General features: G+C 42.9%; 2 protein-coding genes and 2 non-coding genes across 14 annotated transcripts in view; 3 read left to right on the top strand and 1 right to left on the bottom strand.

Moving 5' to 3' along the window:
- Parp2 (poly (ADP-ribose) polymerase 2) overlaps positions 1-19309 on the bottom strand; it is a 23172-nt gene extending 3863 nt beyond the window's left edge. The window contains exons 1-9 of one of the 8 annotated variants that reach the window (XM_063274097.1): positions 19256-19309; positions 11409-11556; positions 6299-6409; positions 4822-4959; positions 4464-4534; positions 3336-3386; positions 1455-1551; positions 1014-1089; positions 342-444 (exon numbers count right to left, since the gene is read on the bottom strand). In XM_063274097.1, the coding sequence (XP_063130167.1) occupies positions 342-444; positions 1014-1089; positions 1455-1551; positions 3336-3386; positions 4464-4534; positions 4822-4959; positions 6299-6338 (576 nt within the window). In that variant the 5' untranslated portion in view covers positions 6339-6409; positions 11409-11556; positions 19256-19309. Of the gene's footprint in view, positions 1-341; positions 445-1013; positions 1090-1454; positions 1552-3335; positions 3387-3597; positions 3757-4463; positions 4535-4821; positions 4960-6298; positions 7710-11408; positions 11557-19255 lie in introns of those variants that run through there. The other 7 variants (XR_010057803.1, XM_063274098.1, NM_001106030.1 and 4 more) reach the window with 7 other exon arrangements.
- Rpph1 (ribonuclease P RNA component H1) lies at positions 6543-6799 on the top strand. The gene is given in 1 exon segment (NR_002703.1): positions 6543-6799.
- Ccnb1ip1 (cyclin B1 interacting protein 1) lies at positions 9864-25569 on the top strand. 4 transcript variants are annotated; one of them, XM_039093585.2, is made up of 7 exons: positions 9864-9899; positions 12008-12181; positions 14854-14926; positions 15993-16128; positions 20973-21107; positions 22996-23329; positions 24822-25569. In XM_039093585.2, exons 4-7 carry the CDS (start codon positions 16126-16128, stop codon positions 25019-25021), a joined length of 672 nt encoding a protein of 223 aa, XP_038949513.1. In that variant the 5' UTR covers positions 9864-9899; positions 12008-12181; positions 14854-14926; positions 15993-16125; the 3' UTR covers positions 25022-25569. The 4 variants fall into 4 exon arrangements, with proteins under 4 accessions (XP_038949513.1, XP_038949511.1, NP_001020312.1 ...); XM_039093583.2 differs by having other exon boundaries at positions 15993-19403; positions 20973-21289; NM_001025141.1 differs by having other exon boundaries at positions 9891-9899; positions 20973-21289.
- LOC120097276 (small nucleolar RNA SNORD126) lies at positions 15063-15139 on the top strand. The gene has a single exon (XR_005494496.1). It is a non-coding gene; the product is annotated as a small nucleolar RNA SNORD126 (small nucleolar RNA).

Here is a 25569-nt window from a genome sequence, read left to right as displayed (position 1 = left end):
ATGCTGGGCAAACATTCTACTTCAGATCTTGCACTTCAAGTCCTTCACAGTGATAAAGCTAGTTTAAATAGCTTCTCAGTTTGGTCCTTTATTCATCTTCTCTGGGTCTATAACACTGAACTTCTAGAAGCAGGCGTTGGATTTCAGAAGAATTCTAGTACATAACAGAGAAGACCAGAAAGGCATATTCTGGTCCTTTGTGATGAGATGAGAGAGAGTTATCTCAGAGGTGGGAAGCAGCAGTGACTCCTACCATCCCAGCCTCTTTTGGTCTTGGCCTGATCTCCAGTGCCTGGCTAGACCTCCCCGACTCAGACACTCCTTCTGCAGAGCCAGCGTACCTCAGTGCTGGCAGCATAGTCCATCTGCAACATGTCGTATTTTCCAGGTACTTTCTCAAAGTTCTCACGATCCTCCCAATTGTTTTTAGTTTTGTCAAGGAATCTGTGGAGCCCAAGGTAGTGGGAAAATCATATGAATCAAGGTTCATTGTCAGAGGGAAGCATACAGAAATTCCCCAACGTAGTTTCTCAATAATTTGTGTCTCCTCACAGCTCAGGCCCACCTCGGTGTTTGGTGGTGTGAACTGTAAATCAGGACACTGAATGCACAGAAATCCCAGAACAAAGGAGTCATGCAGAACTGGGAGAAAAGAAAAGTTTCCCAGGCTTCCCAAAAGCCCGGAGACAGAATGTATAGAAGAACAGGTAGATAAGCAATACTTCTAGACAGGAGACATGCTTCTAGATTCGAGAAAGTCTGTTCTCAAAATCAACCCCACAAGTTTAATGCTGGTGTCTCTAATTTCTTAGATTTGCTTGCTTTGTTTAAAAAATATTCTTCTGGTCAACTTCCAGGTTGATTTAATAACTGGCTGAAGGTACAACTGCATGCTTTAATCACAGGGAGTCAGAATAGCGATGAATGAGATCTATGCCAAATCATCCTTGCAGGAAACATTGCAACAGGAGAGAGCCAAGAAGGGCATGTTTTTAAACTCAATTAGCACTTACTTTTTCTGAAATATTTCTTTTGCTTTGTTGAGGTCACCAGAACAAGCCACCAAGCTGTGCTGCCCTGTTTTCCCAACTGCAAAGTAAATGCCATACATAGGATGGTTCCTTGCCCTAGACCCCGAGTGTAGCTCTCCAGTAGTAACAAGCCATCTCTCTACAGTCTCTGCTTACTGTCTGACTAATAGGCAGGGAAGAGAGGAGAGAAAGGTGAAGGGGCTTAGGCAAGCCATCACACTGAAGCAGTGTCATAGCCTATAAGCAGCTGTCAGTCCAGTACAGGGGTCTTCTCAATCTCACCAAGCTTCCCAATGTAGACGCCTGCCACTCCCCAACCTCAAAAGCCCATCTGGATTCCTGAGCCATTTGGAGACCTAAACCTGCTCACTGCATTGCCTCTGGGGTTCTGAATGACAACTCAATCCATCATAAAGCCTTTACCTCGGCCCCACCTCATCCACACACTGAAGTTCTGCTGGGCATCATCTTCTAACAGCTGGATAAGGTAGTACTTGTTGTTGTTGAACTGGAGATTGGTCTGTGGAAGAACAGTAACATAAAAGGAGTTAGTTCTACAACTGGAGGCCACAGTACCCGCAGTATTTCTTTTGTTATAGCTGTCCAGTAATTGCCACAGTGAAAAGCACAGCATGATGAAACAAATGGATCTTGAGAGAATAAGGATATAAATGGGAACCTAACATTTCACTCTTGGAAATTAAAAGTCAGTCTTGGAAGCTTCCTGAAACCCACTATCCAACCTACTACATTAATGGAATCCCTTCGATGGCTCCCTCCATAGACATTTTTCGCTCTACATTGTTAAGACAGGGTCTCTCCTGAACCTGGAGCTCACAGGCAAGCCCATGTGTCCTCTTGTCTCTGTCTCCTTGTTGCTAGGACTCAAATATAAGCCACTGTATTCAGCTTGTTATTTAGGTGCTGGGGATCCAAACTCAGGTCCTCAGGTGTATACTGCAGGAGTCAGTGACTCAGGCAGCTCTGGCCCGGCTTATGATAGTTTAGGTATAAGTAACACAAAGGAATACTAGTGAGCTGTAAAATGACATATATTAGATTGAAGTGAGTGGCTGGGAGAAAACCCAGTCAGAAAAGTACATGCTAAACAACCATTAGACCTTGAGTTCAATCCCCAAAACCCACGTGAAAACTTGAGCATGGCAATGCACATTTGGAGTCCAAGCTCTGAGTTGGCAGAGACACGGGTAAGCATACATTTGTACTCACAAGCACAAAAGTAGATACATTCAAATATGAGTCATATCCAGGAAATAACAAAGAAAATATCTATTCAAAACAATGAGCGTGTGCGAGAGAAAGATGAAGACATACACAGACAGAGAAGACTAGGGGCTGGAGAGATGGTTCAGTGGTTTAAAATACTGACTGTTCTTCCAGAGGACCTGGGTCTAATTCCCCGCACCCACATGGCGGCTCACAAATGTCTGTAACTCCAGTTCTAGGGGATCTGACACCCTCACACAGACACACTTGTAGGCAAAACACCAACACATAAAATAAAAATGAATCACTGATAAAAGATTGGTTAGGGATCTAGCTCTGTGTAGAACCTTGTTTGACAAGCACAAGGCACTGGGTTTGGTCTCTCGAACTGGGAGAAAAAAAAGAAAGAAACAGAAAATTGTGGTGCACACACTTATAACTCTAACTCTTAGGAGGCTGAGGCCAGCCTGGTCTACAGTGACTGCCAGGCTGGTAAGGGCAGCATGGCAACACAAACACGCAAAGATAAGGGTCGGCGGGCTCCACACATGAGCTGGGGTGTGTGTGCCTCCTCCCACCAGGCACACACAACAATAATAGCTTTTAAAATTAAAAAAACAGTAACTATACATGTTTAAAAATGTCAGTATGAACTGGGTTAGATAGCTGTGTCCCTACAGGATCCTAGTCCTATAGATATGGAAGCAGGAGGACTGCAAGTTCAAGGCCTATCTGTGCTACACAGACAGAACCCCACAAAACAAACCAACCAACAAATAAAATCTTTACCATGGGCAAAAAGTAAATCATAATATAATCAAAAGTCAATGTCAATTTTGGGAAAATGGGAGCCATTTATATTATGAGGAACCTCTAATAACCTGGGCAAGCCAAGGGCTCAGTGGGTAAAGGCACTCCCTGCCAAGCCCACCAATGCTGGGAGTAAGGGCGTGTATCACTATACCCGGCTGAGAACTAACTCAAATTGTCCTTTGTTCTCCACACAAATAAACTAAATAAATGTAATTTTTAAAATGAAAAAGAAATTCCCACAATTCGAATGACCCGTCCTCTTACTTGATTTAACATGACGTCATAGACATCATCTCCTTCACAATACACATGAGCCTGGGAAGAGAGAAGACAGGTAGCATCAATGCACTCAATCTTAGGGAAACAGTGAGAGCTGCCCCCCCACCCCCCATGCTTTAAGGTTTATTTTCCAGCACATCCTATGTGTTTTCCATGAAGGAAAATGGAAATGGATGTTCTATACAGACTATCATTGTTATAGTTAAAACATAGTAACTTCTAATTACAGAGACCTAAAAGAGTCTACCTCAGAGTAAACCTGCTTTCTAAGTAGGCTTGTTTCGAGATCCTTCTAACCGTTTCCCCTCCATCAGTAACTCATGCCATTCCATGGTAGTTTATCATCAAAATCACACTGTCAACTGGACGATGGTGGCTCACACTTTCAGTCCTAGCTCGCAGGGATCTGCAAAGGCAGGTAGAGCTCTGAGTTTGAGACCAGCCTGATCTCAAACTGAGATCCAGGACAGGTAGGGTTACACAGATAAACCCTGTCTCAAAACCAAACCAAACCAAACCAAACCCAAACAAAAGGACCACACTGTCATCTCTTAACAATGATAACATTTTCTGGGTGAAAAAGGAAACACACAGTGGAAAGCTGATGGCAGCCCCAGTAGTGATTAAGTTACTTTTTTCTGTGAATTTCTTCACATTTTTAAAAACTAAATCTATCCATTCTTTATTTTATGTGTGAGTGTTTTGCCTGAGTGTGTCTATGTATGTATGTATGTATGTATGTATGTATGTATACCATGCATGCATGTATGTATGTATACCATGTATGTATGTATGCAAGCACTTGCATGACTGGTCAGAAGAGTGCATCATATCTCCTAGAAATGGAGTCACAAATGGTTGTAAGTTGCCATGTGGGTGCTGAGAATCAAACCCAGGTCCTCTTGAAGAACAATAAATGCTCTTAACTACTGGGCCATTTCTCCAGGCTCAATATTCTGCTAAATTGAAACTCATCACCCCTACTTCTCAACTCTGGAGGAAAGTAATCACTGGCAATATTTTAGGAAGCATTTTTAGATGAGCGCCAATGATAGTCAGAGGGGAATCGAAATAAAACAAAAGAACTCTGCTTTCCGTTCCCGATGCTTTTACCTTTCCGACCTTGGATGTGCACTCTGGGTCCACAGGAGCTCGGCCCTTTACGAGCAGGGTCTTCACAGAGTCTGTGGGAACACAAACATGCACTGCCATTACCGATGTGGGGATCAAGAGAGCGGTTCCAGCTAGAAAGCGGTCATAATTAACTTCGCCCTTCTCCAGCAGTACAGGCTGCCTGCCTATCCTAATCCATTCAAACCTGAGAAAATAAAGATTCAGCAAAGTAGATTGGTACTGCAGAATGCCCAAGGGATAGAGAAATTAATTATGTCCTCAAAGAGGGAAGGAACAAACATCATCCCAATTCTTCCGGAGACTCGAGAGTTGTCCCACGTCCTCCCTGGTCCATTACCTTGCTTGCCTTTTGTCCTGTCTGTGTCCTCCCCTCCAGCCGCAGGCCCCTTTTTCTGGCACGTGCGCACTTTCTTGCCAGGAGGAGAGTCATCTGTTGCTCTGTTGCCATTATCAACTCTCTTGGCTTCATTTAGCACTGATGGCAGGAACAGTATAAAAGAATTACTACACTATGAATATGATGTAACTTGAACAACACTGAGGTGAAATAAAAGCACAGGAAAACTAGAGGGATGTGAAAAGGAAAGGCAGTCCCTCCTATCCCAGAGTCTGGTTGAAGCCTCTCTGCAGCGGAGAAGCAAGAATTCCAGCCCAACTAATGTGCTAGGAAGGCTGCTAACACAGATCTTCCGATATTTTCATGTTAAAATGACAATAAATTGGCTGACAGCCTGAATGACTATGACAATGGGTTTGGGTTCATTTCTCTCCCATTTTATGGGAGTCTTATACAGAGCACAAACATAGTTTATAGTGCTGATAACTTAACTTCCTGCATCCCTTATCATGTGGACTTGGACGCTGGAATTCTGTCAGATCCACCTCAGGAACTATGATCTCATTTAAATTATTTAACAACTCTCTGAAGAGCCAAAGATCGCAAATCTTACATACATGTCTACTATAAAGACAGTGAAGGGTGATGCTTCTCTGAGAAGCCACCCTCATGTTCTGTGGCGTCTCTCTTCCCAGGCATTTTTCTTTTAACCCTTGTGCTTAAAACGTATGTCGATATCTCCTTTAATAAACAAACTCCCAACTCTGGTCCATCTTGCGTACTCCTGAAAGTTCTTTCTACTTTAAAGCCAAGAATACTAGGTTTGCCTGAGTAGAGGTCTCTGGAAAACTTAAGTTTCTGTCAGAGACAGCAGAGTTGTCTCCTCCCTTGACTTCTAACAAACTTAAAAAACCAAAACAAGCGCAAAAAAACTCAAAAGGTTATTATTTCATTTTATGTGTATGGGTGTTTTGTCTGTATATATGTATGTGCACCATGTGCATGCTTGGTATATCTGGAGGTCTGGTAGGGTGGTCATGACCTGCCATGTAGATTTTTGGACTCAAACCTAGGCCCCCTGCAAGGGCAACAAGTGGCTTTTAGCACTGAGCTAACTCTCCAGCACCCCACTCCCCCCAAGAAAAAATGTCAGGGTCTCTCTATACAGCCCTGGCTGTCCTGGAACTCACACAGCTCCTCCTGCCTCTGCTTCACCTGTGCTAGCATTAAAGGTGTTAAGCCAACACGTCCACCAGGCTCTCATAAGTTCCTTTAAAGAAAGAATTTAAAGTGGCTAGAGAGGTGGGTCAGTGATGAAGAAGCTCCCCAGAGCTTCCAGAGGATCTGGATTTAAGTTCCATCTCTCACATGATAGATCACAACTGTGATCTATCTTTGTACTGAACTGTAATAAGAAAAAGCGAGGGGCTCCCTGTGACTGTAGGCCGAGCATTCTGCCTGCGAACTGAGTTCTCACCTCGTCTTCCACAGCCAGATCTCCGCCGCCGCGGCGCCATAGCGCTTGAAGGACGACGTCATCACCCTTTGCCGGGATGCGCGGGCTTCTGGTCCGGAGCTGGAGCCTGGGCTAGAGCGCATGCAAATTACACGCTGTGCTTTGTGGGAAGTCACCGTAAGTGTTAAATTCACTGTCTTTTGGAGTCTTATTATGGCGGCAGGTCTTCACACTCCTAGTGGGCGGGGGAAGCTCATCAGCGGGGCCACGCGCTGAGTGCTCGTCACTCTCTCGGCCCCTGGGAAGGTCTGAGACTGGGGCCTCCCGCGGCCCTAACCGGGCTCTCCCCGAGTGGGGAGGTGAGTTCCCAGAGAGCAGGGCTCCACGCGTGGGCAGACTGGGCAGGAGAAGCCCCCGGGTGGGCGGATGCCTCCCTCGCCGGGGCTTGGAACAGACTCACGGCCAGCAATTCGAGTTCAATGGCTGAGGTGAGGCACCTCGCGGGCCTCATAACCCAATTCAGACTACTCTCCCCCGCCTTTTTGGTTCCGGACGCTTTGTAACCCTTGCTCCTTGCTATGCACCCTCCCCCATTGCTGGATTACTGAGCTGTACTTTAACCATTTGTCTAGCAAAAATAAACGTAGCTCATACCTTCGTGTAGCTTGTTATTGGAAAATATACTTATCACAAAAGCAAAACGAACCTGTAGCTGTAAGAAGTACAATAGAAGGAAAATAGCATGTAATATCATAGGAAATCATAACAAAGGAGCAGTCTAGGAATTCTTCACGAAGTAAATGAGCAGAGTTGAGCTACATCTAAGGACACGGAGCAAAGAGAAGCAATTAAGATAGGGGTGGAATAGAGCTCATACCAAGCTCGGCTTTCCTTACAAAGGCCAGGAGCTGTGACTTAACTGGTGTGTAGACGCCTCAGATTGATGAATGACCAAACTCAAAAATAAAAACATTGTTTACAATTTCCTGTCCTAGTCTCCTCCAGATCTCCATCCAATTAACTCCGTGCCTGACGCCTCAGATTGATGAATGACCAAACTCAAAAATAAAAACATTGTTTACAATTTCCTGTCCTAGTCTCCTCCAGATCTCCATCCAATTAATTCCGTGCCTTCTTGAAAAGAGGCAAATAAATAAATAAGAAAAAATAAAAAGCACAAATGTACATACACAGAAACACAAACTCAGTAGAAAAAAAAGTCAGGTGTGGTGGCACACACCTTTAATCCCAGTGCTTGGGAGTCGGACCTCTGAGCTCAAGGCTAGCCTGGTCTGTAGGGTGAATTTGGGACATCCAGGGCTAGAGAAAAAGCCTTGTGAAAAAAACCAAAAGAATAAAAATTAAAGAAAAAAACACAAGAGACGTATATGCTCACTCGAGTGTGGAGGGGGGTGCACACGGTGTACACACACATACGCACACACCCCATATCAGTAGTGTGCAGAGTACCTTCCAGTACCATGAGAATTAGTTAGTTAGCAGGGATGAAAGCTCTAGATAGGTACTAGCTCAACCCCTCCATATTCAACGAGGTCTGTCAGTATCAGTTTTTTAGCAATACAACCTTACCATCAGTTTGCAAACAATGCTTTGGCAGTGGCCTGGGGGTTTCCATGGAGCCTCTTTGGCCAACAACTCACAAAGATGTAACCAGTTCCTGGCACTGCAGGCTTCTCTTGGGGGTGACAGATGTCTACTTGAGGCTTTCCTTTCATACATGTATGTGTGCTTTAAGAAGCTTCTACAGTAGTAGGTTTCCATGTGACCTGTACTTATTTGTCCCTTCCTGTGTCCCACCCCATCACCTCTCTTCTCCACCCCCTCCCCATTTAATCCTCCAGCTCCAGCCTCCCCTTGTTTCTCCATAGTTATATATTCTATTTCCCTTCACTTGGAGATCCTCCCTCCTTCCCTCCTCTCTCCTCCCTCCTTCTTCCTCCCTCCTCCCTCCTCCCTCCTCCTCCCTGACTCTATACCTAGCCTCTGTGGTTACATTGGATTGCAGCAGGCCTATGGAAGGATTAAAAGCTAACATCTACATATCAGAGAAGACATATTTGCCTTCTTAGGTCAGGGTTACCTTACTCAGGATGAATTTTCTCCCTAATTCCATCCATTTATCTGTGATTTTCAGAATTTCTTTGTCCTCTTCTTGTTCTTTCTTTCCTCCTTCTGTTCTTCCTCCTCTTCCTCCTTCTCTTCTTGTCTCCTCCTCCTCTTGTCCTCTCTTCTTCTTCACAGGGTTTCTCTGTGTAGCCCTGGTTTTTCCTGGGACTCACTCTGTAAACACGGCTTTGAATGCAGGGATTAATCCACCTCCCTCTTCCTCCCCAGTGCCAGGATTAAAGGTGTGTACCACCATTCCTGATCCCTAATTTCTTTTTATTTATATCTTTTTAACAGATAAGAAGTATTCCATTGTATGGAATACCATTGTATGGTACCATACTTTTTCCCCTGATCCATTATCTCTTGATGGACTTCTAAGGCTATTTCTAATTCCTGGCTATTATTAACAGCGACAATGAACATGGATGAACAAGTGTCTTTGTAATAGGATGAAGCTCTTGGATATGCCCAAGAGCGGTACATAACTGGAACTTGGGGTGGATCTGTTCTTGGTTTCCTGAAGAAATGCCACACTGATTTCCACAGTGGCTGTGCAAATCTTCACTTTCCCAGTAATAGATTTGTGCTTTCCCTTTCCTACATCTTTGCAGCATGAGCTGGCATTTGTTCTGTTGATCTTGGTCCTCTCATGTGGGTAAGATGGAGTAGTTGTGATTGGCATTTCCCTGATGCTGACCCTTGCTTTGGTGATCTTTAACTGTTCATGCCTGTGCTCCATCCTCTGAGATTTCTTTGTTTAGATCTGTACCCCATTTTTAAAATGGGTTATTCATTTTCTTGATGTGTACTTTAAATTTTTAAATGTATTTTAGATATTAACCCTCTATTGGATATGTACTTGGTAAAGATCTTTTCTTGTTCTGTTGAGTGCTTCTTTGAATGAATGAGGTGTCCAGTTGTTATACAGATAGCATAAAGTTTACATACATCAAGAGAAAGCCTAACTTCAAGGGCAACCTGTTAATCCTACCCTTGTCGTGCTGCAATAATTTTAAATTGGGGGGGGATGGAGGCTTAGATGTATACAGTATTCTCATTCTATTTTGAAGGATAAGCATTAAACCACCAATTAATAAATGTATTGTTAGCTTGAAGATTGCCCTGGATACGATTTCTGTCTTGGATTCTTATGGACTGTTTATAATTGGCCCTATTACCTTGCATAAGTTAGCCATGCTGAGGTTGCAAAAGGGCGAGAGGTTCCTCAGGATGGAAATTGTTTGGAATAGGACAAGGGCATGCCCAAACCGCTTCAGTTATCTGTGTTTGCTTGTGCCGTGATCCAGAAAGAGATTTCATGTAGGAATCAGTCTTAAAATAAAAGCTGGGTCTCGAGCAGTCCCGCAGCACAGTTTAAGATCGGGAGGAGGAGGAGGAGAGTCCTTGAACTCAGCCAATCAGGTTCGGAGGCCCATTACTTAGGTAGCTTCCCGTCATTCAACGTTCTCTATCTCTTGCTTCTGGTGGTCTGGTAAGTGCGCAGTTAATTTCGATCTCTGGTTTTAAAGTTCGTATCTCTGGTTTTTAATTTCTCGTTCTTTTGAGGAGTCTAGCCAGGGGGAAAGGCTTTTACTTCAGGTTAGCGCTGGAGTTGAGTTGAGAAGAGATACATTTCTGCTTTGGGAGGTTAGGGGAGTGCAGGCAGGTGGACTACCTGGTTTGTTTCCACGTGGGCCTCGGCAGTCCTGGGTTTGTCAGTTTTTCCGAGGCCAGGTGACCCAGAAACAGTACGTTCTACCTCATGCACAGAGTTCCTGAATCTGGGGAAAACCTCCGCATCGTTTTTTTTTTCTAATTGGGAAAGGCACCGTTACTACCCGGCGCTAATCTGGGGCGATCCTGGGAGCGTTGAGTTCAGCCTGTTTTTAGTTCTCTGGTAGATGTTGTGGGAACACGATCTTGGCGCATTTGTGAACCTTTTGTGAATAGTGTTGTAGTATTCTGCTCAGACCGTGTGTTGAGACTAGATAGTAAACTCTGAGGACAGGTGAGTTAACAAACCCTAGGAGGGCTAACGGTGGCATCTATGTCCTAAAATACTTAAGACACTTTGAGAAAGACCAGTTATCTTAGCTTTGTGCAAGCCAATATTCAAATTGTGGCGCCTGGGTCTGTTCTGGTGTTCCGCTCGGAGGATAGTGTGAGCCATTCCGGGCTTCCTTTGTGAACAGCGAACAAAATACACCCTAGTTGGTATATAGTAAATGCTAAGTACTTTGTAAAAGCAAGCTGTAAATTTATAATGTCTCACGTTGTGGATTTTTTTTCCTAATAAAAAGTTTTCTTCTAATGACCTTATGTGTGGCGCTCACAAGACTCCTGGGTTTTTTTTTTGTTTGTTTGTTTTTTTTATCCTTGATACTAGTCTGAATGTAAAGTTTGTTTGTTTTGTTTTTGTTGAGACATGGTTTCTCTGTAGCTATGGCTGTCCTGGAACTCTTCGTAGACCAGGTTGGGTTGGAACTCAGATCTGCTCTCCTCTGCCTCCTGCATGCTGGGATTAAAGGCATGGGTCCCCACTGCTAGGCTAGATATTCTTTTCTAACTATTTTTAACTAAGTCTGTACATGTTGGTGGTATATGCATACAGTATGCAGGTGTCTTAACCATCAGTAGCTTTAGCTCCAGGAGATCCAATGTCACACTGGCACACATACATGCAGGCAAAACCGTTCGTTAACAAATAGATATAAGTAGCATAGTGTAAGTTCTACAAAACAGTAGATAAGTGCATTCACCACGTCTTCCTCCACATAAAGACATAAAGAGGTAATGGTTACTTACCAAAGACTATGCAGTTTGTATTTGTCAACTAGATCTTTTTTCAAAGGTTTATTTTTTTTTTCTTTTTTTTGGGGCTGGGGATTAAACCCAGGACCTTGTGCTTCCTAGGCAAGCGCTCTACCACTGAGCCAAATCCCCAACCCCCTCAAAGATTTATTTATTGTGTATTCAGCATTCAGCCTGAATATATGTCTACCTGCCAGAAGAGGGCATCGGATCCCATTACAGACGGTTGTGAGCCACCATGTGGTTGCTGGGAATTGAACTCAGGACCTCTGGAAGGGCAGGCAGTGCTCTTAACCTCTGAGCCATCTCTCCAGCCTCTCAGTTAAGTCTTAATAAAGCTGGGGAAAGAATAATAAGTTTATTTTTCTTAACCACTAAGCAGTTACCTTGCCATTCTCTAAGCCTTGCTTGCATATTTTTAAAGCAAAAACCATGTACTTAAAAAACGGATGTGATGGGTAGGAAGCAGACGATGAGCCCTAAGGAGGGAAACGTTGAAACGGGAAATAGCAAGTGAAAAGCAGGCAAAGTTTTACTGCTGCTGCGTCCTAATTGCAAGGTATGTTTTCCTGCTGTCTTGAGCCACAGCTTTCAAGCACTCCTCATTCATCGTAGCCAGTCAAGGGCCTGGATGGGTGAGCCAGTGCGAGCCGCGTGGTTGGTCAACTAGCTCCCACTGCATTCTGTGCCTGGTAAAACAGCTGATAGTGAGTTCGAAATAGAATTTGGTGTTTGTACCACTTGGTGACAGCTGTACCTCATCACCTCCATGTTTCTTTTCTCCTCTAGTTTCAGGTTGAAGATGAAACGTATCCAGGAAAGAGCTGGGACTGTAGCACTCAGCCCAGTGGCTGAGTCCAGCCCAGCACAGGCCCAGAGGCCCTGCACAACCCCCAGAATATCTCTAAAGTGGGCTTGGATATTCTCAAGAAGGTTTAAAGGCTGATGGCACTGTAAATGCAGGTACTCATTTTGACCTAGGTTTTCTGCATTACACACATGCTGGGCCCTATGACTTCCCCATGGTACTGAGGGGTGGGACGCTGGCTGAGCTGTGACTCTGTTTTAGCTTTGTAAAAAAATTTTGAGATAGAATCTAAGTCATCTAAGCTTTTAATTTGCTTTTGCTTTTTTTTTTTTTTTGTTTTTGTTTTTGTTTTGTGAATCCCCTGGCTAGTTTCAAGTTTGTTGTGTAGACCATGCTGGCCTACAGCTTGATCTGTCTGCCCCTGCCTCCTGACTGCTGGGATTAAAGGCATGGCCACCACACCCAGCAGTCTTTGATGATGGCATATTTACAAAATTCTTTGTGTGTGTGTGTGTGGCGGGGGGGGGGGGGGGGCAGGGACAGACATTGTGGAAATGAAGTATTTAGGTTTTATGAGTGCTTGTCCCTTTCAAACAAGGTAAAAAGCACTTGGATCAAAGCTTTGAGGCAGTCAAACTGTAGACATTTGTGCTGTGTGTTCTCCAGTGTTCACGTGTTTCCTATCTATGTGATGAGAGGCGTGAAATAGCCTTTTGCGCATGTTGCATGTCTCTAGATTCTGACTTACAGAACCAGTGTCCTCGTTTTTACTTAGCTTAAAGCAAACCATCTTCCATAGCTATTTCACACTGATGTGAACAGGATGACGTTTAGGTAGAATTGTTATATCTTAGAGAACTGATCAGAGGCAGAGGTTCCTATGTAAATATGAAATTTTTACTTATTGCCCCCTTTCACCCTGGGTTATATATATAAAACCCAGCTTGGCGTTTTTCCTGATCCTCCCACTTTTACCTCCCATGTACCATGGGATCATAGGCATTTGCTACCACCCCTGGCTACATTGTAGTATTAATTTTAAAGGTAGCATTCCTTTTATTTTTCTATCAACTTAGTCACATTAGTCTTGGTCCTGATTTCCAGTGGAGTTTTCTGCCGTGATTTAAGTATTCTCAATGCATAGGTAGCAATGAATAGCCTTTTAAGAGCACCAGTGGAAGGGGAAGCCTTGGGTCCTGCTAAGACTGAACCCCCAGTGAACGTGATTGTTGGGGGGAGGGAGGCAATGGGGGGAGGATGGGGAGGGGAACACCCATATAGAAGGGGAGGAGGTAGGGTTAGGGGGATGTTGGCCCAGAAACCGGGAAAGGGAATAACAGTTGAAATGTAAATAAGAAATACCCAAGTTAATAAAGATGAAGAAAAAAAAAAGTGTTCTCAAGTGTTGGCATTACAGAATTGACAGGGAATTTAGTCCTAATTAAATAGTCTTAATCTAATTATCTAGTTTTAATTCCCTAAGGACCAGCATGGAAGCTCTCACAAACAACCTTCTGTAGTTGGCTCTAGTTCCAGTGCATTTGCTGCCCCCATCTGGTTCATGTATGCATTGCAGACATGGTGTGCAGACATAGGCAAAAACGCCTATGCAGATAAAGTTAAGTAAGTTCTGTGTCTGCCGAGTGGCCTACTCATCAGTGCCATTACCATTGGCTCCCAGAGCTCACTTTAGTTCTAAAATTAGGCACGGTATGGAATGAGAATATATGTATATCCCTACGTAACTGAGTATAATATTTTTCTCAGCAGACTAATCTTGGTTTGGCATGTGTTTGGTCCCTATCATCAGAGTGTCTTCTCTCCTAAGCGCTTCTTTCTGTGGCTGGAGTGAGTGCTTTCTACCATCCCACTCCCCCTTCAGAAAAGGGCAGGTCTCCCAGGGATGTCAACCCATCATGGTATATAAAGTTACAATAAGACTGGGTACCTCTCATTAAGGTAGACAGGAGGAGAGGGGTCCCAAAAGCAGGCAAAGCTCAGAGACACCCCTCCCCCCGCCCCCGCTCCCATCCCACAAGAATACCAAGCTACACAAGATATGTGCAAAGGGTCTAGGTCAGTCCTGTGTGGTCTGCCTGATGCTGCTTTAGTCCGTGAGCCCCTATGAGCTCAAATTAGCTGATTCTATGGGTTTTCTTGTCACAAGAAAGCTCTTAGGACAGAGGAAGTAAAAGTCTCCTTACACTGCCATCTTGTGGCCTACAGGGGCTCCAAGTGATTTTCCTGTGTCTGGAGAAGGTTTTCTTATGACAGATAAATTTAATTAGTATTCGCTCAAGAGAAATTAAAATATATTTGAAAACTATTTTGGATTACTGTTCTACTTACTAAAACAAGCTTATGACTTGTTTTTTCCCCCATACTGTTTTTGCTTTGCCACAGCAGAGTATTGGACTCCCTGGCCTTCTCTGAGTTGCCTTAGGGCAGAGCGTAGGTCCTCCAGAAGAACAAGTTGCTCCTGTGAGCTCTCTAGTCCCATCTTAATTCCCAAAATTCTGAGTTTGTGTAGAGGTCCTCCACCAATTTGATGTTGGCTTGGGATTTTGTTTATTAATGTTTTGCCAGGCCTTTTGCAGCCCAAGTTAAGTGACCTTAAACTTGATGTGTGACCAAAGTTTGATTTCAATTTTCCATTCTCCTGCCTCAGCCTGCTGGGAGGACTGGTATATACCACAGCTGGCTTTAAATTTATATTGAATAGCAACTCAACTTGAAATCACTCTAATTTTCCTTATGACTGTATAGAGAGCATGTTCACCGTGGTTTATGTAATAATATATAACCTTTGTGTGTTCTTCTGTAACAGATGAGATGGCAGCCCGTTTGCTCTGGTATTTCCACTTGGATTCCTAGGTTAAGCTGGATGCATTTGTTAACAGGTAAATTTAAGTCATCTTTACCATGAAAGATGGGGGATGTGATAGGACGTACTGTTACCAGAGGCTGACTTCACAGTTGCAAAGTCCTTTGAAAATCCCCCGGCTGAAGCATGTGTCGTGTGCCCTTCCTGCCTTGAGTTTGCTATGATGAGATGCATGTGAAGTCCGTGTTTCAGCTGATCACACTGATTACACACATGTGCTGAGCAGACTAGGGTTAGGGCAAACACGAAATTGAATTTGGCGTGCTAAAAGTTCCTGATTTGGCTTTAGCCCTTCCCTCCCAAGGACTTCATTATTTAAAGAATTTGATAGAATCAACATTTTGTGTTTTGATCTTTGTGCTAATAGGAGATGAATCTAGTTGGCCTTTAATAGCTTGAGCACGACAGAAAATGTACCTGATAGTTGATACAATTCTAAGTTAATTAGTTTGACAGTTTAAATTTTCTAGTCTATGTACATTGGTAGGTATTCTGCCACCTTGCATGCCTGTGTACCAAGTACATACAGTGCCCACTGAGGTTAGAAGAGGATATTGGATTCCCTCTGACTGGAGCCAGAGTCAGTGGCTCAACTGTGAGCCACTATGTCAGTGCTGAGAATTGAACGTGGGTATTTTGGAGGGACAGCCAGTGCTCCCCCATTTTTAAGTTTGACAGTTTTTTTTTTAAAGATTTTATTTATTCATTTTATATATGACAAGTACACTGTCACTGTCTTCAGACACACCACAAGAGGGCATTGGATCTCGTTACAGATGGTTGTGAGCCACCATGTGGTTGCTGGGATTTGAACTCATGACCTCTGGAAGAGCAGTCAGTGCTCTTAATCGCTGAGCCATCTCTCCAGCCCAAGTTTTGACAGTTTTAAACTCATCACTTTTCAGTCTTTATGACTACTTGGCTTACCATTATTCTGTTCTATGAGTTTTTATTTATTAAATGGGTTTGCTTGCCAAACAGGTTATGAACCATACATAATTCCTTCACACTTTTTATACATGTTTGTAGAAGGAATCTGGAAGCACACACAGCTTATGAACAGCTTCCTCTCTTCCTTCCAGAAATGAGGGGTAAAACCCAAGAAGTACAAATGTTCAACAGTCAGGAGAGAACACCAGGTTGACAGCATCACATTTCCTGTCTGGACCTTCATGCTATAAACCAGTTGTATGAAAAAAATGATCGCATGGTTTAATGGTAAGTCTTGAGATTCAGAGGTGTTTGACATATACAAGAATCACGGAGAATTATGTTTTGTAGTTTGTGGCCAGGTGCTTGAATTTTAGTGTTTAAAAAGCCAGCGATCTTGGAAGGTGGTATAGTATAGTGGTTATATGCAGTATACATAGTAGGCTTCTAGTTAGAGTGGCTTGTGTATCACTTCACAAGTTTTAACCTTGGCACGTTTTCTAATCATTTTATCTTAGATGGGAATGACAGTATAAGACTTGAAGGGTAATTATTCTATACTACCTAGAAACTCTGATCTCAGGGCTAGAGAGGTGGTGGTGTGTAAGAGTGGTTGGCTTTTCCATGGAGACTCACAACCTTCTGTAGTCAGCTCTAGTGTCAGGGGATTTGCTCCCGTCATCTGGCTTAATGTATACACTGCAGACATGGTGTGCAGACATAGGCAAAACACCTCTATGTATGTTAAGTTCTGTGTCTGCCAAGTGGCCTACTCATCAGGGCCATTACCATTGGCTCCCAGAGTTTAGTTCTAAAATTAGGCACGGTATGGAATGAGAATATACTGTAGATGCCCATATAACTGAGCATATATCATTTTTTCAGCAGACTAATCTTGGTTTGGCACTAACCAAGATTTCATAAGGCAATGGTCTTTTCTGTTTCATGGGCTTGATCCCCGTCAGTCTTAGCTTCTAAAAGCTTCCCTATGTTGGAAGTAGACTGTTACTGTTGAGCCTAGCTAAGATTTTATCTGTCATAAAAAAACTGGCTTGTCTCCTCAGGAAGTGTGCATAGATATAGAGAATTTTTTCATTATACTAGTATTTCACAGTGGTTGACCTTGGGAGTTATTGGAACATTCATGTTTCTGTTTTAAATGATTTGTTGATTAATAAAATTTTAAAAATTTAATGTGTTTTGAGTGTTTTTGCTCGAGTCTTAACCATTTATTCATTTGGTGCTTGAGAGCAGAAGGGGGTGTCAGAGTCCCTAGAACTGGAGTGACAGGCAGTTTTGAGATGCTGTGTGGGTGTTGGAAATCAAACCCAGGTCTTCTGAAAAAAAAAAAAAAAAAGTCAATAGCCCTAACCATTGAGCCATCCCAAGTAATGAATTTCTTTTCTATTCCCCCCCTCCCCCCAGAGGCATGGTTATCCTTAACAGTCCCAGTTATCCTTGAACTCACTGTATACCAGGCTGGCCTGGAACTCCCAGATCTGCCTGCTTCTGCTTCCTGAGTGTTGGGATTAGAGGGGTGTGCTCACTGGGCTCAATTAATAATAAATTTCAATGTGTGGGTGGGGTGTACTCGAAGGTGAGAGCCGACTCCCCAGAATAGTGTCACAGAATCAACTTGCAAGTCGGGTGATCAGGAACACAGTAAACCCTGACAGTTCCACATGTTGCTGTCCATTGTTTATGCTCTTTGACACTTAATGAGGTTGTACTGTGTTTGTATTCTTTATGTGTCTGGGACAGTTAACCAGAAAAAACTCAAGTTATGGTTTACTCATGAACCTACTTAAAGAAACACTGCTGTCCTAAGTTAAGGTAGAAGTAAAGCACCTGACCTCAAGCCCATATTAAATATGATATATATTAAATATCCTGTACCCTGCTGTTTCAAAACCAGCCTGCCTAAGGAAAACAACTTCTCCAGTCCCTATCCTTAGCTAAAGAATCCCACCATGAAGCATGTAGTCTGCATTTTCTTGAGGGCTGGCTGCTGAGTGACTGTCCTGTGTCATCATTATGATGGCCTGTTTAGAACTAGAGATGCTAAATCTCTCTTTGAATAAAGCCAGCTATAGTTGTTGGTGGTTTAAATTCTCATCTGTTATTTTCTTCCTATAAACTACTGACATAACTGGTACCAGTAGGATTTAAGTTGCTAGGGGCATACAAATGTTAGAACCAATTGAGTGGACTGAAGGAATATGGTTTCCAATGGCTGTAGCTTTGTTTAAAATGCATGAAAAACAGGTTCTATCTCCAGCAAACACTCCCTTGATCCCAGCATTTAGTAAGTTCAGAAGTTCAAGGTCATTGTTACACACCAGTGTAGGAGACATGAAGCCTGGGAGAAAAGGGAAAGAGGTTTAATATTGGGAAACATGGTGACCTTTGTGTGGCTGTTAATTCATTCACAACAAGTTCATGTCCTTTGAAGGTGGCTGCAAGAAAGTGGCATTAGTTTGCATCCTAGCTACCTTCTTCTAATCCTCTTCTCAGCTTAATTTTAACAGTGGAAAAAACCACTGTTGCTACAGGTAAGCTCAGAAGGGCAGAGTTACAGCAGTGTTTAGGAGCTGGAGAGGTGGCTCAGCAGTTAAGAGCACTGACTGCTGCTCTTCCAGAGGTCCTGAGTTCAATTCCCAGCACCCACTTGGTGGTTCATAACAGTTTATAATAGTTTCATGGATCCTATGCCCTCTTCTGATGTGCAGATTTACACACAGACATAAATATATATATTTTATATATTTACACATATACATAAATCTTAAGTTTGTCACTTTACTAGCAAAGATGCCTCAAAGTTAAGACTCCTGGAATTGGAGGGCTTACCTCAACAGTGGGACATCCATGTGGAAACACAAACATGTAACTTTGGGAAAGGGTCTCACTGTATTTCCTGGCCTAGCCTGGAACTCGATCAGCTTTTTTTTTTTTTTTTTTTAATGTTTTATTGTATATGAGTACACTTGCTGTCTTCAGACACACCAGAAGAGGGCATTGGATCCCATTACAGATAGTTGTGAGTCACCATGTGGTAGCTGGGAATTGAACTCAGGATCTCTGGAAGAGCAGAACCCAGGGCTGGGGTTAAAGAAATCGCGCCATTATGTGCCTGGCTAAAGATAAGTCTTAATTTTCTTTTCTTTTCTTTTCTTTTCTTTTCTTTTCTTTTCTTTTTTTTTTTTTTTATACCAGGTCTCTATTAACCTTAGCTGTCCTAGAACTCTGTAGCTCTCGACTCACGGAAATCGCTTGCCTAAGCAGGGATTGAAGGTGCTGCCACCACCACCTATAACTTCCTATCAAGCGCCTTGTTAATAACCAGTGCAGACAGACTTAAAATAAGTTATTTCATTAACTGTAGATTGACCAGTAAAAACAGGCATCCGATTACCTCAGCAGTGAGTGCCTGGTGCTGCCCAGCAGCTCGCCTCGTGCTACCCATCAGGCCTTGCGGGCACCACGCATGCGCTCTGACAGCTCAGCCACGCGAATCCTGTCTTCAGTGGAAGGCCGACACCTTTTAGCTTGTCTTGCTACAGGTATTTGCTTTTCTGTGTGTGAGGTGGGGGAAGTCAGGAGATTAAGAGAAAACTGTGGGGTCATGTTCTGAAAATCTTGGCCTGCCGTCATCTTGTGTGACCTCCCCGGCTGCCTTGTGGCAATGTGGAGGCTGCACTTTGACCTCAGCTAGGAAGTGCGCTTTACCCTACTGGAGGTAAAGTAAAATTGGCCTCTTCTCATGTGAATTGTTTCAGGAAACGCAGCAAGGGTGTCGGTAAATCTGAGGACAGGGTCTCATTGTAGCCCATAGTTGCCGCAGGTTCGAGAGACTTCTCAGGCTGGCAGGTTCGAGAGACTTCTCAGGCTGTCGGTCTGTCAGTCGGTCCGCAGTACAGGTGTGACATTTGAGATGAAGGTGTCAGCGTATCCATTGCCCCTGTTACTCAGGTAACATTGGTTTGCTTTTGAGACAGCATCTTGGTGTGTAGCTGAGGCTGGCCTCGAAGCCTAGGGTGACCTGGAACAAAGTCTGTCTTCTGAGTGTTGGGATTAGAGGTGTGGCCCATTAATCACACTACTAAGGAGACCTTAGTACTAAGTATGTTGAATGTGCTTGCTTTGTCTTTGTATATAATTGATACACCACTTATACAATATATGACTTGTTAAAGCTGCTGCTTTCTATGGTGAACATTATTGAAAAATAACTTTAGACTAAGAGAATTTGTGGAAACATTTTAAATCAAACCATAGCAATGTTAATAGGTGTATTATTTAACTAAAAATATAAACAGGCATTTCAATGTAGACTTTCCAAGCTTCATAACAGGTAAATTAGCCTCATATCTAATTTTATCAGGCAGCTAGTCTTTTAAAGTCAAGGCAGTTTGGTTAAGGGATATGAGAAATCAAGATGTATAAAATAACCTAAAAATACCACTTAGATTTTTTTTTTTACTGAGAAGTTCCTGCAGCTATGTGCAGTCCCATGTTTACCAAGTAGGAGGTGTACTAGCCCTAACTGGCCTGAACTCACTGTGTAGAATGGCTTGACCTCGAGCTTTAAAAACTCTGTCTGTTTCTGCCTCTCAGGTACTCTATGACCTGGTACCACCATTCCTGGTCATTAGTAGAATGCTGTATGTTTTGGTGTTCGAAAAATGCCACAAGGGACAGATTTTATTTTTGTTTCTTTTTGCTGTGTGATGTTTCTAAACATTTGCATGTGCATAATGTTTTTGACATTGGTAAGAGTTGGAGGGCTGGAGAGATGGCTCAGTGGTTAAGAGCACTGACTGCTCTTCCAGAGGTCCTGAGTTCAAATCCCAGCAACTACATGGCGGCTCACAACCATCTGTAATGGGATCAGATGCCCTCTTCTGGTCTCCTGAAGACAGCTACAGTGTACTCATATATAATAAATCTTTTTTTTTTTAAAGGAGTTGTAATTATCTATATATATGACTTTCTTCATGACCTTGGAATGAGAAGGCATTGAGGCTGTATATACGTTCATTAAAACAATGTCCAGTTTTTTAAAAATAGCACTTTAGTAAAGTTTCATATTCACTATAATTTGGCTCACTAACCTTCTTGTTCCTTGTTAGGATTCTTTGGGACACTCGTCATGTCTTTGTGTGAAGACATGTTGCTGTGCAATTATCGGAAGTGTCGTATCAAGCTCTCTGGCTATGCTTGGGTCACGGCCTGCTCTCACATCTTCTGTGATCAGCATGGCAGTGGTGAGTTCAGTCATTCACCAGCAATCTGCCCTGCTTGCAACAGCACCCTTTCTGGAAAGCTAGACATTGTCCGGACAGAGCTCAGTCCGTCAGAGGAGTACAAAGCTATGGTATTGGCAGGGCTTCGACCCGAGGTTGTTTTGGACATTAGCTCCCGAGCATTGGCCTTCTGGACGTACCAGGTTAGTGCCCAGGGGATGGGGGGGTGCCTCAGTTCGTAAAGTGCTTGTGTAAGTGTGAGGGCGAGAGCTAGGCTCTCCTGTGAGGAAGACCTGATAGGCAACATCACCCTGCACAAGCACAAGCACACATGCACACAGACAAACATACACTGAAGTGTCATTTGAAGCTTACCGAGGATCTGCGTTTCTCTTGGTGTGAGGTATCAAACCCGGGGGCTTGTGCTTAAAAGGTAGTGCTTTCCCACCGACCTCAATCCCTAACTACCCTCTGAGGGATTTCCTAGGAAAAAAGCCCCTTCATTATACTTATATTTCATATAAATACGTGAATGCATAGAAAACTTTGTTTATATTAAGTATTTGTCATGTGCTAAGTAGATACTTGTTTTTATATTTTGTGAATAAACTCTGAAAAGTGATTATTAATATTACTAATGCTGGGGCTGGAGAGATGGCTCAGTGGTTAAGAGCACTGACTGCTCTTCCAGAGGTCCTGAGTTCAATTCCCAGTAACCACATGGTGGCTCACAACCATCTGTAATGGAGATCTGATGCCCTCTTCTGGTGTGTCTGAAGACAGCTACAGTATACTGACATACATGAAATAAATCTAAAAAAAAAAAAAATTACTAATGCTGGAAATTAATACGGCAGCAGTTATTCCTTATCCAGCTAGTTCTCCAAGTAACCACACAGAGACCTTTTAATATTTCAAAGCTTAGGCCTTAGCTGAGTAGATTTAATTAACCACCTAATCCCACCCAGTCATGTGGCAAGCTGCACCGTCCAGGCTCTTAGTCACATGTCTCCTCTCCCGTCTCCTGGTGAAAAGTTTCCTTTTCTTTTCTTCCCAAAGTTCCTGTCTCCCTCCTAGGAAGTCCTGCCTATCTCTCTCTACTGCCCAGTCACAGGCCTTTTATTGACCTTTTATTGACTTGGGGAGCAAGGTTTTCACAACAAAGGCTGGCGTATGAGAGATTTCATTCGTCTTAGGGCAGCCAGACGAATATCTATATCGAGGGGTATAGAATTTAGCGTTTTCTTACATAGCGGCACCAGACTAATCTCCAACAACTGAGCTTGTGCTTCTGTTTTATTGTTTATGCTGTATTCCAGCTACTTTAGCTAGAGGGTTTTTTTTTTGTGGTGCTAAGAATCAGGCCCAGGGTTGTATATATGTTAGCCATGCCAAACTGTTTTCCAAAGTGGTTGTACTACTTGGTTTGCTATGTTCTAGTTACACGTTCTGCCCAACATGGGGTCACACATGTGTAAATTTTAGGAAGCAACAATATCTTGAGGTCTTATTTTACTCTGGGTCGTTGGGAAAATTGGACATCATCCATGTATCCTGTAAATATGAATTTTTTTCCTTGGTTTTTGTGCCACGTGGCCCAGGTGGCCTTGAGTTTGATCCTCCTGCCTGTATTTCTTGTCTGCTGAGAATCATACATAAACTTTCACAGCTAACTTTTCTGCTCTCTTTAAAGCTTAACTTTCAGGCTGTGTGTCCCTTGTGGATAAGACATGCTTGCTTTGGTGGCCTAGTTTTCTGAGCAGCCCTTTTTCTGTAGCCCACTCATTGTATGTTGTGACCGTTATAAATATTGTAACAGTGATGCCCCTGTGTAAGCGTTCTTTCCACTTCTGCGTGGATGAGCATTCGGAGTCTATAATGTTGTGCTGATTCTTATCTACTTGGACAGGTGCACCAGGAACGTCTCTATCAAGAATACAATTTCAGCAAGGCTGAGAACCACTTAAAACAGATGGAGAAGATATACACGCAGCAAATACAGAGCAAGGACGTAGAATTGACCTCTATGAAAGGGGAGGTTACCTCCATGAAGAAAGTTCTGGAGGAATACAAGAAGAAGTTTAGTGATATCTCTGAGAAACTGATGGAGCGCAACCGCCAATACCAAAAGCTCCAAGGCCTTTATGATAGCCTCAGGCTAAGGAATATCACTATCGCTAGCCAGGAGGGCTCCCTGGAACCAGCTATGATCCCACAGTCTGGAGTCTTTGGCTTCCCATCAGGTAAGAGGGAATCTCACGTTGTGCTGTGTCATTCCCCACATTCAGAAGACTGAGAGTGATGGACAGGAGTAAGGTGAGCTGTGGGGTCCTTGTCTTACTCCGTACACTGTTGCTCTCAGGTGGAGTGCATACGTTTAAGTTATTTTTATTTTTATTTATTTATTTTTTTTGAGACAGGATCTCTGCATAATCCTGCCTGTCCTAGAATTCACTATGTTGATCAGGCTGGCCTCAAACTCACAGATCTGCCTGCCTCTTGAATTCTTGGACTTAAGGAGTGCACCACCATGCCTAGCTGGAATTATTTTCAGTTTGAACAGAGTTAATCTCTGCATAGTAACACGCTGAGCCACCTTGCTGTCTTGGACTGAGCAGTTCTTATTTCTGCCTTTTGATCCATTTGCTTGTTTAATCTGTTATCACGTAATTATCAAATATATTTTATATGCTAGGCTCTTGGTCATGATTCCAAGTAAGAAGGATGTAATAATTATTGTTGTCTATGCACTTCAACATCTAGGATGACTCAGGGTCTTTGCTGATTGTTGGCTGATTGTTGGCTCATTCCCGGTGGCACCAGTGCAATAGTGTCCAGCAGTTTTTTTCCTCAGTATTAGCACAGTGTATAAGTTGGCATACACACTTAAAGTCTCGTGGTGGACTTTTCCAAGTACTTAAATTTTGGTGTTAGAGGCTAGAGAGAAAGATTCAGAGGGACAAAAATGTCCTGGAATGGGACTGAGAGGTGAGAAGAGTGTGCAGACAGAATGTCCCATGACTGGGACAGGGAATGTCTCACGGCTAGGTGGAGTGGGAGGCAGAGGCAGGTAGATCTCTGCCCACTGCTCTACAAAGCAGCTTCAGGACTGGAGTGAGACCCAGTCTAAAACACAACCTTTTCCTAACGTCATTATTTATAAATGGCAATTCTGTCATTTAAAATGGCCATTGAATATATCTTTTTTTAATCCTTGTACATGTTTTTTACTCTCTTGGACATTTTTAAGAATATTTTTAATGTGTGTGTGTGTGTGTGTGTGTGTGTACACATGTGCATTTCCTATGGAGTACAGAAGAAGGTGTTGGATCCTGAAACTGGATAATCGTGAGCCACTGTGTGTGTGCTAGGAACAAAACCTCAATCTGTTAGAAGGGCACACTTCACCACTTAGCCTCTCCTTTTCTTAGCCTGCTGTCTTTAGACAGATAGAGTCAGCTATTCTTCTTCCTGAAGTCTGTTAAAGCCAAGGAAGGTGTGGGAGAAATGGTCAGATGTTTACTCTGCTTTGATTTTTCACAGAGGGAATAGTATATTCTGTGGTAGGGAAGGGTTGAGTGACATGGCCTTTGTCTAGGAGATGAGTTTAAGATAATTATGTTATCCATCTTATAGGAGTTGAATTTTGTTAATTTTTGTTCAGTGGTTGTTAGTTTTGTCCCTAAAGATCTTTTAGGAATTATTCTTACTTTCTTCCCTAATTTTCTCCCCCAGGGAATAGCTCAAAGTTTTCTTTGGACCATACACCAGCTGGAAATCAAGGTGGTGGAGATGAAGATGTTCAGTTCAGACCATTTTTTGTGTGTTCTCCCACAGCACCTGAACCTGTTAACAACTTCTTTAGTTTTGCGTCTCAAAGCCATGAAGCAGAGCAGCAAGTCTGCAGCAGGGCCTTTAAAGCAAAAAGAATTTAGCTCATTTTTTATTTCAAGACTGTTTTCCTGCATCCCTGGGTTCTCTTCACATGTCGGCCTTAGAAGAAGTTGGCTTGCAGTCGGTATGTGGCTTCCTGTTTGGTTTTTTCACTGTTTGCTTAGGGCACGGGCATTTCATGAATGTCAGTCTCTAGTTTGCCATTGCTCACACAGTCACACTGCTGCACAGATCGTGTTTCAGACCAAGCTGTGTTTATGTTTATGTAGCCACCAATGTTGTATTTACATGGCGCTTTGGATTCCAGTGTGTGTATGTTGAGTGTGTGCATTGATTCTTCTGCCAGTATATTTCTGTAAAAATTATGGTCTTGGAAAATGATGGCCAAAATAATGGTCTTAGAAAATGGTGGCTTGCAATTAACATGTACTTTACAGTCATGTATTTTGGAGGTGTGCTTATGCCAGTGGCTGGAAGTGCAATTTGATGCATATGTGTTCTGTTTATCTTTAAAAAAATTTATACTGATAAAATTATTTGTTGATTTCATTGGTATTTGTTTTAAAATAAAACTGCTTTACCTTTTAAA

This window comes from Rattus norvegicus, chromosome 15 (assembly GCF_036323735.1).
Source record: "Rattus norvegicus strain BN/NHsdMcwi chromosome 15, GRCr8, whole genome shotgun sequence".
NCBI lineage: Eukaryota > Metazoa > Chordata > Mammalia > Rodentia > Muridae > Rattus > Rattus norvegicus.
This window is presented reverse-complemented; position numbering and strand designations above follow the sequence as displayed.

Coding starts and splice junctions, on each gene's coding strand:
- Ccnb1ip1 (XM_039093583.2), top strand. CDS start 19,328: ATGCGCTCTGACAGCTCAGCCACGCGAATCCTGTCTTCAGTGGAAGGC. Junction 21,290..22,995: donor TGGCCTTCTGGACGTACCAG/GTTAGTGCCCAG, acceptor CTACTTGGACAG/GTGCACCAGGAACGTCTCTA. Junction 23,330..24,821: donor AGTCTTTGGCTTCCCATCAG/GTAAGAGGGAAT, acceptor TTTCTCCCCCAG/GGAATAGCTCAAAGTTTTCT.